We start from the raw sequence: 18484 nt of genomic DNA, 5'->3' as shown, positions 1-18484 counted from the left end.
CCAAAACCTAATCAGTCAAATGCAGCTCTGGATTGGGTGAGCCCAAAGCTTCCCAGCCTTGGCAGGGGAGCAGGAGGGATGTGCAGCTTCCCAGTTCCCCAGGTAGCAAGGGGCAGGACACAGCTCGCAGGTAGCCAGCTTGGAAGTCAGTGACCTTCTCTTGCCCTGGATTTTTCACAGCTGCATCTACAGCCTGGTGCTCATCAATGCAGGGGAGATCATTAAAGAGGTTAAGACTGGAGGCAGCCTGGGCTGTAGTGATTATGCTCAGGACAAATCTGTGATCTCAAAGAACACACGTCTGGCAAGGAGTAGAGTCAAGACCTTCTATGATGGTGTGATGGCACTGGTGGACAGAAGAAGGGCAACTGATGTCATTTGCCTGGACTTGTACAAGGCCTCTGACATCATCCCACACCACAACCGTATCTCTACATTGGAGAAAGAGGGATTTGAAGACTGGACTATTCAGTAGATAAAGAATTGGTTGGATGGTCACAGCCAAAGGGTTGTGGTCAAAGGCTCTACGTAAAGGTGAGGTCAGTGAGGAGTGGTGTCCCCCAGGGGTGTCCATCCTGGGACCAGTGCTGTCCAACATCTTTATCAACAACACAGTGGGATCGAGCGCACCCACAGCAAGTTTGCTGATGGCATCAAGCTGAGTGGTGCAGTTGACAAAATGTAAGGAAGAGACGCCATCCAGAGGGACCTGGGCAGACTTCAAAAGTGGGCACATGTGAACCTAATGAAGACAGGTGGGGTTGAGGGAGGTGGGCTTGTTCAGCCTGGAGAAGAGAAGGCTCCAGGGAGACCTCATTGCAGCCTTCCAGGACTTGGAAATGTATAATCAGGAGGGGGAGAAACTTTTAATGTGGTTTCATAGTGACAGAACAAAGCTTTAAACTAAAAGAGAGGAAAATCAGGTTAGCTGTTAGGAAGAAATGCTTCAATGAGAGGGCAGTGAGGTCCTGCTGCCCAGAGAGCCACGGGTGCTCCATCCTGGAGGTGCCCAAGGCCAAGTTGAATGGGCCCTGGGCAGCCTGAGCTGGTGGGGGGCAGCCAGCTCACAACTGGGCTGGAAGTACATGTTCTTTAAGGTCCCTTCCAACCTAAGCCATTCTATGATTTACGAGGGAGTATCTCCAAGTTCACACACCAGGAGACATGCAGCCCATCTCCCGTGAGTGAGAACTATGAACCTCAGCCAACTCACACAGGCAGTGCTGAGCAACTAACCAAAAAGCATGGGGAACGCTCTAAGGCAACAGTAAATACACCATCATCACATGTTGAGGCTCTCAAGGAGAGCTGCTGCTAAAGCAGCACACATTTCTAACAGTACAAATTTCTAATACTTACTTCACAGATCTTTTCCAATGAAGGGACAAAGAAATCGTCGCAGACAATTGCCAAAGCATAAAACATATACATGGCCTGAAAAAGAAAAAAGAGATTGTTGAGTCTGGAGACCGTCAAGCAAAGAAACTGCAGTAACTGCAGTATCCCAACTCATCTTAGGTTTATCTTGGTATATACTTCAAAAAGAAATTCTCTTGCAAGAAGACTTTGGGGGCTCTCTGGGATTTAACAGAAAGATTATGATGTATTTACCCATAAGTTCTATCAAGCTGTAGGGAACTGCCAGCACTTCATCATCATTATAAAGACTTCTTCTGGAAAACAAATCTCTGGATATTGCTGAGCTGCCCTTTGCTTTCTGCTCTCACGTACAGTGCAAAGCTTCTTTATGACTGCGCCTCAGGAAAGCCTGGATTCTCAAGGAGCATCTTTTGAAATGCCAGCGCTCTGAAACAGTGGGAAGGATCTCATTTTCTGCACGCCATCTGGGACAAACGAGCAAGGTTTTAAACCCAAGCTTCTGTGAAACAGGGGAAGCGGGAGAGGGCAACTGCCTCTTCCGAAGACCTGCAAGAGAGGTCAGAGCTCACCCCCCGCAGCACTCCTCAGTGTGAGTATACAGCATATCTATTACATTTGGCATCACTGTGAGGAACCAGAAAACGATCTATCTGCGTAAGCTGCTAAAAAGCTGTCACAGAGAGATGCTATGATAGCATCTAAGATCTCACTTCTTGCAGATCGTGCTATCGGCAAACATTTATCTATTCCTGTATGGACGAAAAAGCACAAACCTTTGAGAGATCCTTCAATTCTGGACATGTAAACAGAGCAGTGAAGCCCAGGACATAAGCCTGGAACAAAATGCACTGCAGCAGCTGCACACAAACCAGCTGTGTCTGGAACAAGGGCTGTGAAAGGCTGCATGCAGTGAGGCAGGAGAGAGGAACACCTGAGCTCCTTTCTCCATTCCCCTCCATGAGCTTGCTGCCAGGAGCTGCACCCAGTGCTCACAGCCTCCCATCACAGCTCGTGCTCCTGCACGTTCCCATGCACTGTGTCCTCACACTGCACACCACTGTGTCCACACACAGTGAGTGTCACCACTGTTTTCAGTGCACGTGGGTCTTGATTTTTTAGCTGTTTTCAAGATAGAGCTTCTCACCTGTAAAACTACCTCCAGTAAGTAAAAGGAGCTGAGAGAAGTGGCCAACGTGTAGGAAAACAGTCTATTAATCCTATTGATTTGGACCTTCAGAACGTAAACAGTGGCTATAGGATGCCCCATCCCTGCCTCATCTTGGACTGTCCACTCTGTGCTCCCTCACATAACTTCAGATGCTATGATGAAACCAGGCTGCTCAGCTGCTGACAGCGTGCTAGCTGAGGCATGCATCAGCTCTGCTGGAAATTCCCTGCAAGTCCCTATTATAAATAAAGACTATTTTCTACAAAGCCCATTAATTCCTGCTGTCTTTTCTCTTGCTTTCCACAGAAAAAAAAATAATAATAATCCCAGCAAAGACAAGAAGCAGTGTTCACTTCCCTATGGCTTTTACCTTGCCACGGCTCCTGTCTTATGATGATAACGCTGCTCACCCGGGGTTAACAAGGAAGTAAAAGGTGAGCGGGTATCTGAGAACCAGAAAAATTACATTCAGACCACAGGCTTGCCCTTACTGATCAGGTTCCTGTGGCATGGATTGAACTGTTGTCTGTCTGTACGCCTCTCTGTCTGCATCTGTGCCTGGATGCACGACACTGAAACAACGCGCCCAGCCCTCCAGCTCCAGCACTTCAAGTTTATCAGTGAAGCCCTGGTGCTAGGAGTGTATCAGAGTATATTCTTCCAGGAGGAAACCTTGGGCATCACAGAAGAATGACCAGAAGCAGCCCTGGAGAGTGAAGCGGCCAAATCTCATTGAAATACAATGGATAGAAGGTACCCAACTTCAGCCTAGATTTTTTAATCTGCTAATCACATTAATCTGCAGTGGGTCGTGCTGTCATTTTCCCTTCCCAAATGCACAGTAATGCCTTTGAAGAACACTAATCTGCACAGCATCATCTTTATAAATTGAGCACGTTCTCTCTATTTGCCATAATCTACAGTCACAGAGCACTGGGCATCATATGGCTGCTGGGGATTCCTGCAATCTGTTACGGTTGTGGTAGCCAAGTTCTCCTGAAGTGAGACAGAAAACAGACCAAAAATAGAAAGAAGAAAGAAAGAGAGAAAAAAGCACACGCTCAGATCAAGTCCTTTTGGCGTCTGCCTCAACATGAGGTGCACACAGCCTCTGTCTCCCCTGTGCCCTTACCATCTTTTCAGCTCACCCAAAGCTGCTATATCCTACGCAGTACTCACCAGGCAGCTTCAGCCTGGGCAGACATCAGATGCAAGATGTCTACCAAAATTCAGGGAAATCCCTCTGACAGCTGTTAAACAAGCACTCCAAGGACTGACGTGAAGGGCAGGTTTGCACCATCTCAAAGGCAAAGACAAGAACAGGAAAGCATACTGCGTACCCATGACCATCCGTAGAGATGAAAGCTACCCTGCGTGTCACTCTACTGATTTTTAGAGTGCACCATCACAAGCCACGAGAGTGGCAATGGAATCTCCTCTACTCCTGTTATGCATCAGTACGCTCAGCGATAAAGGAAAGGGTAACAAGTGGACGGAACTCAACAAGGAGTGGAGAAGTGAATGTGTAGAAACTGGACCATGCCTTCCCTCACCCTACTGAAGGTGAACACCAGTGCTACTGTGCCTGCTGAAAGCCCTGAACCAAAGCCTGCTTGGTCAGGAAGATGACTGTGGGTGACTTCAGCAAATTTTACACCAGGCTGACAGCACAGATCATACCGACTCACAGGCCTGAACGTTTATCTTCAGTGATGTAATTGTTGTCACAGTTCGGGTTCTGGCTGGGAGTCTTACTTAATTTATCTGGCTTGAATTAAGTACAGTACAGAGGGTTCAAATCCATGGAGTATCAGCTTAGAAAACAACTTGGTTCATGAGCTGAAATGCTGGCAACTGCCCTTGGCAAGTGAACACATGAGGACAGTAACTGTTACTTCCTTGAAAGTGTCTTTTTTGTATTGTTTGTTTGTTTTTACACAAACCAAACAAAGTAAGGTTTGGGCCAGCAGGAACACACAAAAAAGATTAAATTTTACGTCAAATCAGACTGGTAAAGATGGAACACAGACATCAGCCCAGGCTATTTTATGTGGTAAGAAAGAAGAGAACCAGCAACGGGACAGGCCAGTCTGTTCCAATGTCCAATGTCCAAACCTGGGCAAAAGCAGGCAGTATGACTGGAAGACTTCGCAGCCAATTAAGTGGTTGAAGCTTCCAAGTTCAGCTGTGGCTGTGTTACTGCACCAAGCATCACTTAGCTGCATCCAGCTAAACAGAAGATACAAAGCCTTTAAATAGGCAACCTACTGAAAAGATGCCTTTTCCCCTTGATAGAACAAATGGTTTCAAACTAAAAGAGGATTGGATGGAAGGAAGAAGTTTCTTACACTAACAGTGGTCAGGCAGTGGCACAGGTTGCCCAGGGAGGTGGTGGTGCCCCATCCCTGCAGACAGCCAAGGTGAGGCTGGATGGGGCTGTGAGCACTGATGGAGCTGTGGGTGTCCCTGTGCACTGCAAGGGGTTGGAATGGATGGCCTTTGAAGGTCCCTTCCAACTCAGATGGTTCTATGACACTTACCCTCCCTAAAAGTCTGTCTAAAAATAAGAAACTACAAGGTCCCTGTATTAGAGTTTTGCTAATATCAGATTAAGCACCACCTCACAACTGCTTTTTAAGCAGGGCTTCTAACAAGCATCAGAAAATTAATTGCAATCTCTGTAGATTGTACATCTTATTCACAGCATGTGATCTGCTGCTCAGGACTTATTCGTTTATCACTGCTGTTTGCCCAGCACCTCCCTGAATTTCCTGTGCCAGCCTCCATCCTGGCATTAGAACAAGACAAGAACCTGATTCTCATGTGCCTGGGGACACATGGGCGGCATGAGAGCAAGCCCCAAAGAGGCCACTGACAGTAAGGAAGTTGTAACGAGGCAAATGAGTAGATGGCAGTTAGAAAAGCCTTTTTAGGGATAGATTGAAGGTGCCTATCAGAAGATTTAGACTGAGACCCTCAGGATGAGGAGGGATGAGAGCACTTCCCTGACTCTTCCTGGCAGTTAAGCCATGTCAAGGGAGAGAGGATGAATCGCAGAATCACAGAATGGCTTATGTTGGAAGGGAAATCAAACCCAGCCCCAACCCCTGCCATGGGCTGTTTGCCCCCACCAGCTCAGGCTGCCCGGGGCCCATCCAACCTGGCCTTGGGCACCTCCAGGATGGGGCACCCCCAGCTCTCTGGGCAGCAGTGCCAGGGCCTCACTGCCCCCTGAGATAGACCCTGTCTGCTTCACGTCTCGTCCACTCAGCTCCCACCTGAGCCCAGAACAACACTAGCCTCATTCTCTAAACCTCTCAAGGCAGCTGGGATCCCAGATACCAGCTCAACTTCACAGCCAGCACCAGCAGCCACTTCCCTGCTATCATGATTCCCTCTCTGCTACATATAATGGGTTCTGAAAAGACAAGGGTGGATTTCCAGCCCAGAGCAGCAGTAAACCGAAGGAGAGCTGAATGCATTTTCCTGATGCAGCACAGAACTGGCAGTACCAAGTGCAGGACCCACACCTACAAGGCTCAGGTGCACGCCTACCTTTCTATTCACAAGCTCCTTCTCATCAGTCAAAGATGCCACAACCGAGAGATACTCATCTCTGCATTTTCGTTTTGGGAAATCTGCTTTATATCATGTTACCCTTCGTGAAATAACCAGGACAGCTTATAAAGACATGACCTATATAAGGAGCTATTCTGCATTCCACATTTCCTAGCAGCTTGTCTGTAGGAAAAAAAATTAGTACCTGCACATAATTCTTGTTCACATTTTTCCTATAATCTAATGATCAAGCTGAATTTAGGATCAATTTAGCTACAGATCTAGAGATTACCCTGGAATGGACTACTCAATCTTGCTAAAAGGTATGTGTCTAACAGAAAATGCTGTAAGCAGACCGTGACTCTCTTCTTGCAGCTCATGTTCCCCAGAACTATCGGTTGCTTGGATGAGCTGAGCACTGCTATGGTTTGTCATAACTCCACCAACAGGTCCTGCATTTCCCTGGGAAAGAACGCATAGAATCATAGAATAACCCACAGGATCACCCAGTCCAACCATCCACCCATCACCAATGGTTCTCACTAAACCACGTCCCTCAACACAACGTCCAAACATTCCTTGAACACCTCCAGGGTTGGTGACTCCACCACCTCCCTGGGCAGCCCATTGCAGTGCCTGACCATAGAGTATGGTTCTCTCAAGAAGCTCATTTAATTTGATCATTTTACACGAAATTGGTTTGTCAACCTGACCTGCCTCACTTCCGAATCAACAAGTCATCGTAAGTGATGCACACATCATCTCAAACCACAGCGCATCAGTGAAAGCACTGCAACTAAGCACAGGGCTTTCCTTAACTCTGACTGCACACAAAGCCACCCAGAAGTCCAGCTATGTACAAACACTTCTATATCATACAAAATGTATAAAATAAGCATGCTTGGGTACTGCAGTAACAAGACACTGGGCTTTCAGGGAGCCCTCCACGACACACAAATCCTCCTCCCTTGTGGCAGCACACATCTCACAAATGACTCGATGAAATGATCTGTCTGCTGGCTTGCAGAGGCAATGGGTGCCTATTGCTGAGTGTCCATATGGGCACCAGCACGTGTCTGCCAGAACAACCTCAGAAAAAAGTAAAGTGCTATGAGAACACCTAGAAATCCAAGTCTCAAGTGCTGGGAAGCTCCTGGATCGCAGGCTTTGTACTTAATCCTTTAGTAGTGATCAGAGCCAGACCCTAAATAGGCAGATCCTGGCTCCTTCTCAATCTAACACCTCAAATCAGTGATTTAGCAGGGGTGTTACCGTTCATGATAACTCTTCCTCTTCTCAGAAATGGCATGAAAATAATTAATAGCAGTAAAGCAATCAGTTGATGAGCTACAAAGAACTTTCCAGGGGAAAATTAACCATTATAGCTCCAAACCTGCAATATATCTTCAGTGGCCCACTTTGCATTTGAACTGAAGTGCTTTCAGCTCAGGCGTTTCTGCTGACTAAAACTCCTGCTGAACTGTTCCTAGTTTCTCATAGGCTTTTAAATTGTTTCAGGGGTCACTATCATCTTTGTGAAGATCTTGTTAAGTAATTCATCACAGCCTCACTGTGGGATCTGATGGAGCGTGCTTCCATTTTCATTGTCATTAAACAGTAAGGAGAAGATGCTTTGGGAATCCCCTAAAAGGTTCTCACTTGCATCACCCCAAATGTACATGGTTTGATAGTGATAGGACAAGGGGGGATGGTTTTAAACTGAAAGAGGGGAGATTCAGGTTATTTAGGAGGTAATTCTTCACTCAGAGGGCGGTGAGGCCCTGGCACTGCTGCCCAGAGAGCTGTGGGTGCCCCATCCATGGAGGTGCCCAAGGCCAGGTTGGATGGGCCCTGGGCAGCCTGAGCTGGTGGGCAGCCAGCCCATGGCAGGGGTTGGGGCTGGGGGAGCTTTAAAATCCCTTCCAACCCAAGGCATTCTATGATTCTGTGACTCTACGAAATTCCCATTTCAGAGCATTTGCCCTCTGGTTCTTCAGTTTCCAATAAACAAGCTTTACCTTGATGTCTTTCAGAAATTAACATGAAAGTGGCAGCAAAGGAGAGATAGGAGAAAGAGAACAAGAAATGAACCAAAATGAATAAAAAGAGTTCAGCATAAAGTCCCTCTGATTCCACAGCCCTGTCTCCTCAAACCTGCAGAGAATACTGACTCTGTGTCTATACCTCTTCCTACAAAGTGCATTTCCATGTATGCTCTAATTTCATCAGACGTTTGGTAACTGAAATGCTGGAGGGGAAAATCAGAATTAGAGGTTGATCACCTGCAATACGATGACAACTCCTTTCAATTGAGGCTGAAGAAGCGGGGTGCTAAAAGCTGGCAGCTGTCTTTTTAGTAAGTATCTCTCTTCCACAACAGGTTACAGTTACTCTGCTAAGAGGAGACAAAGCTTTTGCCATTGCTTTTCTGCTTCCTATGGCATCCACCAGACTGGAACAGGACCAAAGACAGTAGAGCTTGGGGAACTTTCCTGAGGATGCTCAAACTAAAAGAGGGGAGATTTAGGTTCGAGATAAGGAAAAAGCCTTCTATAGTGAGGACAGTGAGGCAGTGGCACAGGCTGCCCAGGGAGGAGGTGGTGCCCCATCCCTGCAGACAGCCAAGGTGAGGCCGGACGGGGCTGTGAGCACTGATGGAGCTGTGGGTGTCCATGTGCACTGCAGGGGGTTGGAACGGATGGCCCTTAGGGGTCCCTTCCAACCCTAGGGATTCTATTCTATGATTGGCAGAGCTCAGTCTCAGGGTGGAAAGACCCTGGGAAAGGTCTCAGTAAATGGCTTTCATTTTCTTTCTGAAGTAGGCAATTCAGTAGGCAGTTCACCTTCAATTTTCAGTCCTCAAAAGTCTGCTTTGATACGCGTTAAGGTATGTTCAGCTTTTTCAAAACTGACCAAAAAGAAAACAAAAACCAGGAAACAAAACCAAGAAAACCTCCAACAGAATAAAACACCAAAACTGTGGAAAAACAAACTATCCTGAGAGCAATTACGAAGCCCAAATCACAACTTGAAGTAGAGTGGAAAACAGCCCAACTTACAGCTTACGTAGTCAACCTTATGAGAATACTGTGTGATTTCACTGTTGCTAATAATGAAAAAATACAGTCCACATTTTGCTTCTTCTAAGCAGCCTGGAAAAGCACACGTGGAGGCACGGATTCCACTGAGATTAAGAATGACTGTAGCAACTCCAATTATTAATGGTCTCATTCTAAACTTATTCCTGTGACTCAAGAGATTTTTCTTAAAAATAGTTTTTGTGTTGAAATCTAAGAAACATGAGTTTACAAGGCAGCAGCATGCTGTTATAATCATCATATTCTGCAGAGAGCGGCTGCACATGAGTTGTTCTTCATATGCAGAGCTGAATTTAACTACATGCAGTTAAACTCCTCCTTAAAAACTCTCACAGCACTTTCTGTATCACCCACAGTGGAAGGGGACAAACTTTCCAAGACTCCATTATGTGGCTTAAACATTTGCTGTACGGATCAGGAGGAATTGATACAGCTCCCTGGATTAGTGATCAACAGCAACCTTTCCCTATCAAAACACACAAACTGTTTGAGGCAACAAGAACCACAAGAGAGACAAACTGCCAGCGTCCAGTTTGCAAACAAACAAACAAACAATGTGGGACCACAGGCAGGAGAAACCCAACCTGGAGCCATCATCTTGTATCTCTAGTGGGGAAGCTGAAGATCCCCCGCAGATGTCTTTCTTCCCACTAACTGCAGGGCAGCTCAGGGTGACTTGCGTTGGAGGGCACAACTTTGAGATGTTTCTGATGGGTTCTTAGGAGTATTCCTGCTAACCAATCCAGCTCAGGTTCAGGATTCATTTTACAAAACATCTCAAAGCTAAATGCTCCCACAGAACCTTGGAAGCCTTTGGCTTGCCAAAGTCAATAGTGATGTTACTCAATAATTTACTGTAGCCATTCAGCTGAAATAAAATCATAACAGAGCACTCACATTACATGATGCAATACAATCTTATTTACACTTTAAAAGAAATAATGAAGGCACATGGCTAATGATAAAGCAAGTATTTTCTTTGCTGCTTAAGAACGCATTCTCTCCCTTGCCAAGTACCAACTTGGCAGCCCTTCTTAAATTGAGAAGACATTAAAAAAAATATTCTCTTCATCTACCCAACAAAAGTTGAAAAATGGATTTGGAGGGGAAGTGCTTCCTTCTGTGCTGTTACTGCAGCTCCATGTATGGTCTTGTAGCAGTGTCCAGTGGACTAATTGACTGGGCTTACATTTAAATTTATCTCCACTACCTTGAATGCTAACCTTGCCAAGCACTCCTTTTACGCTGCCTTGTTTGAGGCAGAGATCACACAACTCCAAGCCAAGAACTGCGCGGCTTTCTGACTACTAAGAGTTTAAAAACAGCATCTATTATAATCTTCCTGGCACATTTCTGAACTTTGAGGCTCAACACTTTCTAGAACTCCCCAGCGAATCCAAGACCACTGTGCAGCTGGTAAACACAGAGTTATGACCTCTTCTTTAATGTATTCGGGAAGAAAAGCTCACTTCAGCAACTTAAATACCCGGGGGAATTCTGGACATCCAAGCTAGAGACTGACTAGAGCTCTTTCTAACTACACTACAATACGACTCAAGGACCACATATACGTTTCTTCTACAGGCACAATCCTTGCCAGGAAAAACAAGAACCTTTGCAGCGCCCTTCCAGTCCCACTGAGCCAGGCTGGCATCTTGGTCTCACCACCCTCTGAGATGATGGCTACTTCTCCCTCAGCTCTGGGGGAATCCTTGGCCCTCTGAGTCTTCAACTGGAAAAAAACCAACTTTCTGGCCCTTATGTATTTTGATAGAGGGTTTTTTTTTTGGTCTGTTGTGTAACTTACCACGCATTAACGTTATACTCAGATTAGTCACTAAAACTCACTCTCAGTCATGACTGAGAACAGAAGGGGAATGTCGGCGTGCAAGAGCAGAAAACCCTGTGGGTAGGAAGCAGTATCAACTGTCAGGGAACATACCAAATCCAGTCCAAACTGATAGGAAAAGAAACGCAGCGTCACAAAACTTACACAAATGACATGCAGGATGACAGCTCCATGCCTCCTGTCCTCGTTCGTGAAGATGTCATTGGGGAATTCATGGAGAGCTGCAAAAAAGAGAGAAAAGAAAGCCCAGATGCTTTACCACGTACTCAAAACTGCCAAGTGTACTGTTAAGTTACACAATGCAAAAACGCCACAGCGTTCTGTGGGGTGGCAGCCCTACAACCACCACCCTGTGGGCCCCATGCAGAGGCTCTCTGTTCCACCTAGGTGTCAGCTTAGCTTAACTTGTCCTCTGTCAGTCTTGCTTACTGTGTAACTTGCTTCTGTATCAACCGTGAGATGTGTACCCAAAGACATCTTGGAGAGAGCAGATAAAGCCCAAGGGCACAAATCACTCTTTCAGAAAAGTCCAAGGGGAAACAGCATATTCATGTAGATGCCTACAGGTCACTCCCAGAAAGCATTTCTAGCTTATGGTTTTGTACCTGGCAATGGATGGGATGGGTAAAAGCAGAGGGCAGGTGCTAGAAATACTCCAAATAAATCTCAAAGAGTCTCCTACTAACACAGCACTGATCCATATCCACAGCTACAGCAGGGCTCTGCATCTCAGCCTTACTCCTCTGCCACTTTTACCTTAATGATGATACATATAACGTTCTGCTGCACTGCTAAGAAATGGGGTGGGCTGTCTGATCCCACATAAAACAAGTGTAGAGATTTGCAATTAACACCACAGGAAAGCAGCACCTGTCTCATCTGAATGCGTGCTGGCTTGATTCCTTCCCCCTCATCTGCACGCTCAAAATGCTTACTTTGAAGAGGCTGCGTGCAGCTGCCGATGCTTGGAGGCACGCTATGACAGAAGTCGTTTCCTCTGCGGGCACAAAGGGGACATCATGTGCCATTTAAACCCATACTTTGCTTTTCCTGTCAACGCGGCCCCAGAGGACAGCTCATTTTGCTCCTCTCTACAGCTATGTTTCCCATGCTGTAAGAGCAAAGCCTTCCCTCTGACTCTTCTCCCCTTGACTTCCCAGCACCAGCGTGATCGTGCAAGTAACATTCTCTGATGCCTGGAAACACTGAATGCCTCCACATGAGCAACAGTGTCCTCCCAGTGCAGTTCCCAACAGCACATACTTGACAGTAAACTCCCTTTCAGCTGTTCTGACTTTTTTCCCTGCCTGGGTGCCTCTTATTGCCCTCATTGAGTGAACAATGCCAAGACACTGGAATTTCCCTTACAGTTCCTAGGATAACTTGCTGTATTAGCTAATCAGCTAAGGCCTGAAAGAGGATGCAGTCCAAGGCAGCAGTGGACAGTGAGCGTCACATACAGAAGAACTGTTTCACCTTACCCACTATTTAGCTTTACAAATCATTTGTGCATTTCGGATCAAAATGAATCTTTCCTCTCCCTTCAAATTGCACTCTCACTCCTCAGAGAGGTCCTTGACGTGAACGAGACCTCTGATGTACGGCAGCAGAAATGCACAGGAGGTTGTCACAAAGACACGCCAGATATTTAGAACAGAAGCAAGCGTGCCAAAGCCTTTGGGTTAAGAGGGAAGGCTCAGGATTACAGTGAAGTCTGGTGAGCTGTCACCCTGCATGCATGGATGGGGAAACGTCAGTCAGAGACCTCCTGAAGCAGAGAGCAACACACACCTGAAGCGTCAGAAGCGTGTTTTCTGGGGAGCTGCTATGCTCTATGCAACAACAGCCAGTAAGACTTGCCACTTTCTCTGCATACTCCTGTGCTCAACCAAAGATGATCACACAGCTTGTGTAAGGTTGCCAAGCCCCAGCTCCTCTCCTCAGCTGCAGACCCCCACAATACAACAGCGATGTTCCACGTGTGCAAGGATGGTGTTCAAGGACTCCCATGGCACAGCCTGCACACGTTCCCAACAGCAGTTTTTTTCCCTGCAGCAAACTCAAAGGGAAAGTCATTATCGTTCCGAGTGAAGGATAGAAGTGTTCACTCTACAGCTATGCTGTAGGATTCAAGCAGGATCCGCGCTCTAATTAGCTTTAGAAAGAGCATCTGTTGACAGAAGTGAACCATGAAGAAACTTCATGCAGAAACAATTATTTCAAATAACAATAGGATAGAGCAGGAGAAAAAAAAAAACAACACCAAAACTCAGGGAGGGGAAAAGGGAAAGTAGAAAGGGGAAAAGGCAGCAGTTCACACGGTCAGTTCCTTCCACCTGTTCAAATTACAATATGCCACCTTTTGCAAACGTGCAGAAGTACTTTTACCACAAAGCATGTTATAAAAACGTGGCATTCATTTGCTGAGGATGCCATGACAGCTAACAAAGTAGGAATGGTCCAGAAGAAGACCTCCATCGGGTCTGTTGGTGATACCAAGCATGGTAACCTAAATACAAAGCCCATCTTCTGTAATCCCTGTCTTCAGCAGTCAGCATGGGCAGAAGAACTGACCTGTACACTCTGTTGCTTACGCTTCTCACTAGGCATCCTCCTAACAAGATCCCACCTTGCCAGAGGACTCAGTCCATTACTATGGTGGAAAATCAAGTATATAGACCCTTTGCTCCTGTGTGAAGAGGCAAAATGTGCCTTGATCTGTGTAGATACAGTAAGCAGCCCTCTACAAGCCTATCCAGTGCTGTGAGCTGACCAGGCCCATACAATCAGAAGGCTCACAGAATTATTGTCATCGTATGGGACCATGAATGTCACTGAAAGTGAACAAGGACCAAATTTTACCTGCACTCTTACACAGAAATGGGCTGAAGATAACACTGAATGGTGTTTCTACTTATACAGTCCCACTGGAACAGGTCTTACAGAATGTGAGAATGTTGTTTTGAAAACAGCACTTTGGGCTGACAATCAATGAAGAGCTTGACAATACAACTATATGAGGTATTAGAAAACTTAAATGAAAGACCTCGAGATGGATAACCCAGTGCTTTATGCATACTGCACACTACTTGGGTTTCTCTACTTAGGATACAGATGAAGAGAACTGAAAAGCTACAAATTGGCACCATGAACAACCTACTGCTCCCTGTCCCTGTTGGTCTTGAACCTGGAAATCACATGGTAGAATGGCCATGGGAGGTACAAGTAGGACCAAAACACTGCAGCCTCCTTGCTCCTTGAGAAATGTTATTAGAAAAGGGAGGTTCTGTAACTCCTCAGATGCTTGGTACTTGGCCCACTTAAAATACTTGTTGTTTTTTACTGTACAAGGAACTCTTCAATGGAATAGAATTGTAAGCATAAATGGACAGCCAACCTTCAAGGAAATGAATGCCAAAACAATGGATGAAGTCTGAATGCGGAATCATGCATGATCTCATTGCCTGATGGACTGTCACAGTGTATGGAACAGTGCAGGCTGGCTCTCACCTTTAACAGTGAGAGTAAGATACCAGGTGCCATATTACGTTGAATGGAACTCTTCAAATGGAACTGATATGTTGGCAGGAACTTCACCCAAAAGCTGGTCTAAGAATACTAACTTACCCAAATCCTTGAATAAGGATCCTAATAAGTCTTCCATGCATGTGATATTATGGGGTTCTTTGTGTGTTTGTGGCCAATATGGCTGGCTGTACTCACCCTTTAACTGGACTTTAACTGCTTGGGGATGGCCCTGTGTACCCACAGTGTAACACACTCCAAATTACCACAAACACCAACTACTTGGCAAATCTTTCTCACCAAACATTGACACAAATGAACTGCTTGGTCATCCTATGCCACAGCCATCTTCTCCCCACAAGCTGCAGTCATCAAGTACCTGCGTTAGCTAATCACACTGCAGCAGCACTAAGTTTAGCACAATAAGCTGTTGGGCTGATTAACCAGGAACCAGAAGAAATATGAAAAGCTGTTCTGTAGAATGGCATGGCATTAGACATTGACCGCTGCCCAAGGTGTGCAATCATTAACACTGATTGTTGTGCACGTATTTCTGACGTTTCCAGAAACGTAACTCATATGATGATACAGATGAAGACCCAAATCACTCAAATTGAGCAACTAACAAATGATCACGTCTATATCCAGTTAGCCTCCATACCCCCACAGGAGAGGAAATGGCCGTACAGTATTATTGGGCTCTGTCTTATTCGCCCTATTAATTGCTGCTCACTCCATTGCTTACGTGGGATTTGGATGCAATGCACACCAGCTATCTTTGAATGAGCTATGTCTCAGTTCAAGCCATCGAGTGGTGGAGCAAGCAGCAAAATAGAGACCCTCCCTAAAGGAGGCTTGCAGTTTGCTCTGGCTTTCTCACCAGGTTTAAGTGCACTGGAGTCACAAAGTCTTGGAAATGACAGACTAACAAGCATCCAGGAAAACCCAAGTCCCACTATGCTAATCCAGCAAACAGCTCGGCGATTTAATTTGTTCGGTGTACCCTCATTAAGAGCAGTATCTTTTTGTTAGATTTGCAGTTCCCGTTCCAAAGTCAAGTAATCGCTACAGCAGTTGAAAAGAGCACGCGATATAATTGGATAACCTTTGTTGCAAAGTTGTTGCAAGTCATTTAAAGATAAATTACTTTCATTTACTCAAACGCTTTATTACATTTCTGGCTGTTAATTGGATTATAAAGCACTTAAAGACAGTCTGCCAATTAGGTTGCAGGCATGGCTTTTGGTAATAAACTGAAAAGCAAGTGCAAGGAGGATGTGCTGACATTGAGTGTTTCTTGGTAATTCCCATTTGAATTGCTCAATAAGAGCTAAAATAACAGTTTCCTTCTAACGGTCACTTCTACACGTTCAGTCTTGAGTTGGAAAAACCAAGCTGCTTTTTCCTGGCTTTCACATCATTATCATGAGTAAAGCTTCAGCAATTGGAATTTAATTAGCAATTCCATAGATGATTAAATGGAAAAAGAACGCAGCTAACTCTCACAGCTCCGCCGCCTACTAAGCAGTAACTGAGCAAGAAGGAGCTGCATCAGGTTTGCTGCAGGCACAAGAAAGAGGTTTTGCTCAGGAAACCGTCCTCACCATTCACCAAGCCGTAAGATGCTGCAAAGGAAACACGGGGGGGGGTGTGTGTGTTTTTAGCCACACGCAGAATGGTTTGCTAACACACATGCATACGCTTCTCTTCCTCTTGCAGCTGCTGAGAATTTTGTCTCTTAGCAGACGCAGCCAGAAAAGCCAGCCCCTTCATCAAGAGTCTGCACTTGTTCAAGGAGACTGAAGTGCACCTAAGGTAAAAGCCTGCAGAAAAAAAGATGGTGTAAAAATAGACTAGGCTGATAGCTCCGGGAAGGAGATAGGGAATCCTAGCCATCCCTTCTGGGCACAGCAGCAACAGCTCATTTTCGCTCAGGTTCAGGTTCCCACCCCGTGCTGTAACGAAATGTACCTCCTGAGCTGAGAAATTCGCGTGTGTTCATCGCTCCAAGACGCTGCCTGAACACAAATGTTCTCACTGGCTTAGACTTGAATGCGTGCAATTACAAAATAATGTATGCCAATTGGGAATCTGCTGCATTTTTATGAGATGCATCAGGTGCAGATGAGTACAGATAAGAGGAGAGCTCTGCAAAACACTGGAGCTCCTTTCTGAAAAGAAAGAAGGGGTGCCTCTGCAGCACCACTCTAACAACAGCTGCCCTATTTAGATGGTATAGAAGTTCATACTTTGTTATTTTGCCTAAAAGAGTGCTCAGCTTTTATACAGGACACAGGGGCACATTTTGCCAGGCTTATTTTGGTTGCACCAGAAAAAAAACAAAACCAACTCTCTCAATGAAACCAAACCAAAAACGCCAGCCTAACTGACCCTGCAGACCTTGCAGGCATTTGGCAAACTGCATGAGAGCAAGGGCTTCAGACTCAGCACTTCCACCGCTGTGTCCTGTTTGGTCACAGGGTACGATGCTAGTGCCGTAAGTTCTGCTCTTTGGCATTGGACGGGGACCTGGAGGAGCAGAGGATGTTCAGATTGGCAGCAGCTGCCATGCAGCAACACGAGAGCTGGGGACACAGCCCCCATCACAGCACAAAGCAGCAGCAGACCCACAAGGCTATTGCCCTACCTGCTTCCCCTCCAGACTTGGAGGAAGATTGTGTACCCAGGCTTGATGGGGGGAAAGTTATTTTAGTCATAATAGAACGAGTTGGAATACATTCTTGTCTTTCTATTCTAAATCAGTGCACGCTTCATTAAAACTGGAACCCTATTCAGCCTTGGCATTAGCTGACTTACAAAATGCTCTGCATTTCCACTCTGTTCAGAGGATTTGCTGGCACAATACAGGTTGTGCCTGTCAGAGCTGAGCCCCTTCAAGACAGCTCCCATGCTGAGCCAGGACAGATGCAAAGAGTAAATGCTGCTGCGTTCTTCTGTTGGGTATCAGCAGGAAGCTAGCCCTTCAAAAGTCTTTTCCATTCAGCTCCTTTCCCTCACCTATCTGATGTTTCCAGACCTGAAGTGTCTTTCAATGACGCACCCCAAAGCAATGGGGATGGAATGTAGTGCCCCGAGAAAATCCTGAGTTTCCATTGAAATGGCTCCACTGAAGGAAGCTTCTATCCTAACAGGCTGCCCAGAGAGCTGTGGGTGCCCCATCCCTGGAGGTGCCCAAGGCCAGGTTGGATGGGACCCCGGGTAGCCTGATCTGCTGGGGGGCACCCAGCCCATGGCTGGGTTGGAACTGGATGAGCTTTAAGGATGAGTCTCTTCCAACCCAAGCCCCTTCTACAATTCTGTGTTTCTATCTCTCTGTAGCACAGGTTCCACGTCACAGTGAACCACTCCTGCTTTAAGAATCAGGGAGTTGCTGGCAGAACTACTCCCAGGGCTGCTGAGATCATGTAGATGGAATGGGACACGGCCATCCAAGAGGGATGAGAGGAGTACATGGAAAGGTAACCTCCTGTGGGTTTCCTCAAGGAAATCTATCTACTTCTGTCAACTTTCTCTTCAATGTCTATTTGTGCCTATTTGAATGAGAGAATAAAAAAAAAAAAAGGTGTGGAAGGTGGGTTTTTTTTTTTTGGCTTGTTTGTTTTTTTAAGGAAAAACTCACCTAGATCAATAGTTCACAAAGCTGCAGCATACACTTATTTTTAAACAAAGACTCTACGCTGCTGGCCAGGAACAGGGAAACTCTTGGGAAATCTGCCATGGCTTTCACAGAAGCAGCACAAACAAGGATGCTCAGTCTAGGCAATCAATTAGCAAAAAACCTCTCAGAAATTCAGAACCTCAGTTCATTTCTTCACTCCATCCCCACAAATCTTTTATGGCCAAAGGCAAGTCACATCAGTGCTAAGCACTGCAAACCCTAAGCAG

General features: G+C 45.9%; 1 protein-coding gene across 2 annotated transcripts in view; it reads right to left on the bottom strand.

Moving 5' to 3' along the window:
• Nucleotides 1-18484, bottom strand: part of SLC24A3 (solute carrier family 24 member 3) — a 140006-nt gene that overhangs the window by 47736 nt on the left and 73786 nt on the right. For both annotated transcript variants that reach the window (XM_015283392.4, XM_015283393.4), the window contains exons 3-4: nucleotides 11198-11274; nucleotides 1360-1434 (exon numbers count right to left, since the gene is read on the bottom strand). In XM_015283392.4, the coding sequence (XP_015138878.2) occupies nucleotides 1360-1434; nucleotides 11198-11274 (152 nt within the window). The remainder of the gene's footprint in view (nucleotides 1-1359; nucleotides 1435-11197; nucleotides 11275-18484) is intronic.

Source organism: Gallus gallus, chromosome 3 (assembly GCF_016699485.2).
Source record: "Gallus gallus isolate bGalGal1 chromosome 3, bGalGal1.mat.broiler.GRCg7b, whole genome shotgun sequence".
In the NCBI taxonomy this organism is placed as follows: Eukaryota; Metazoa; Chordata; class Aves; order Galliformes; family Phasianidae; genus Gallus; species Gallus gallus.
This window is presented reverse-complemented; position numbering and strand designations above follow the sequence as displayed.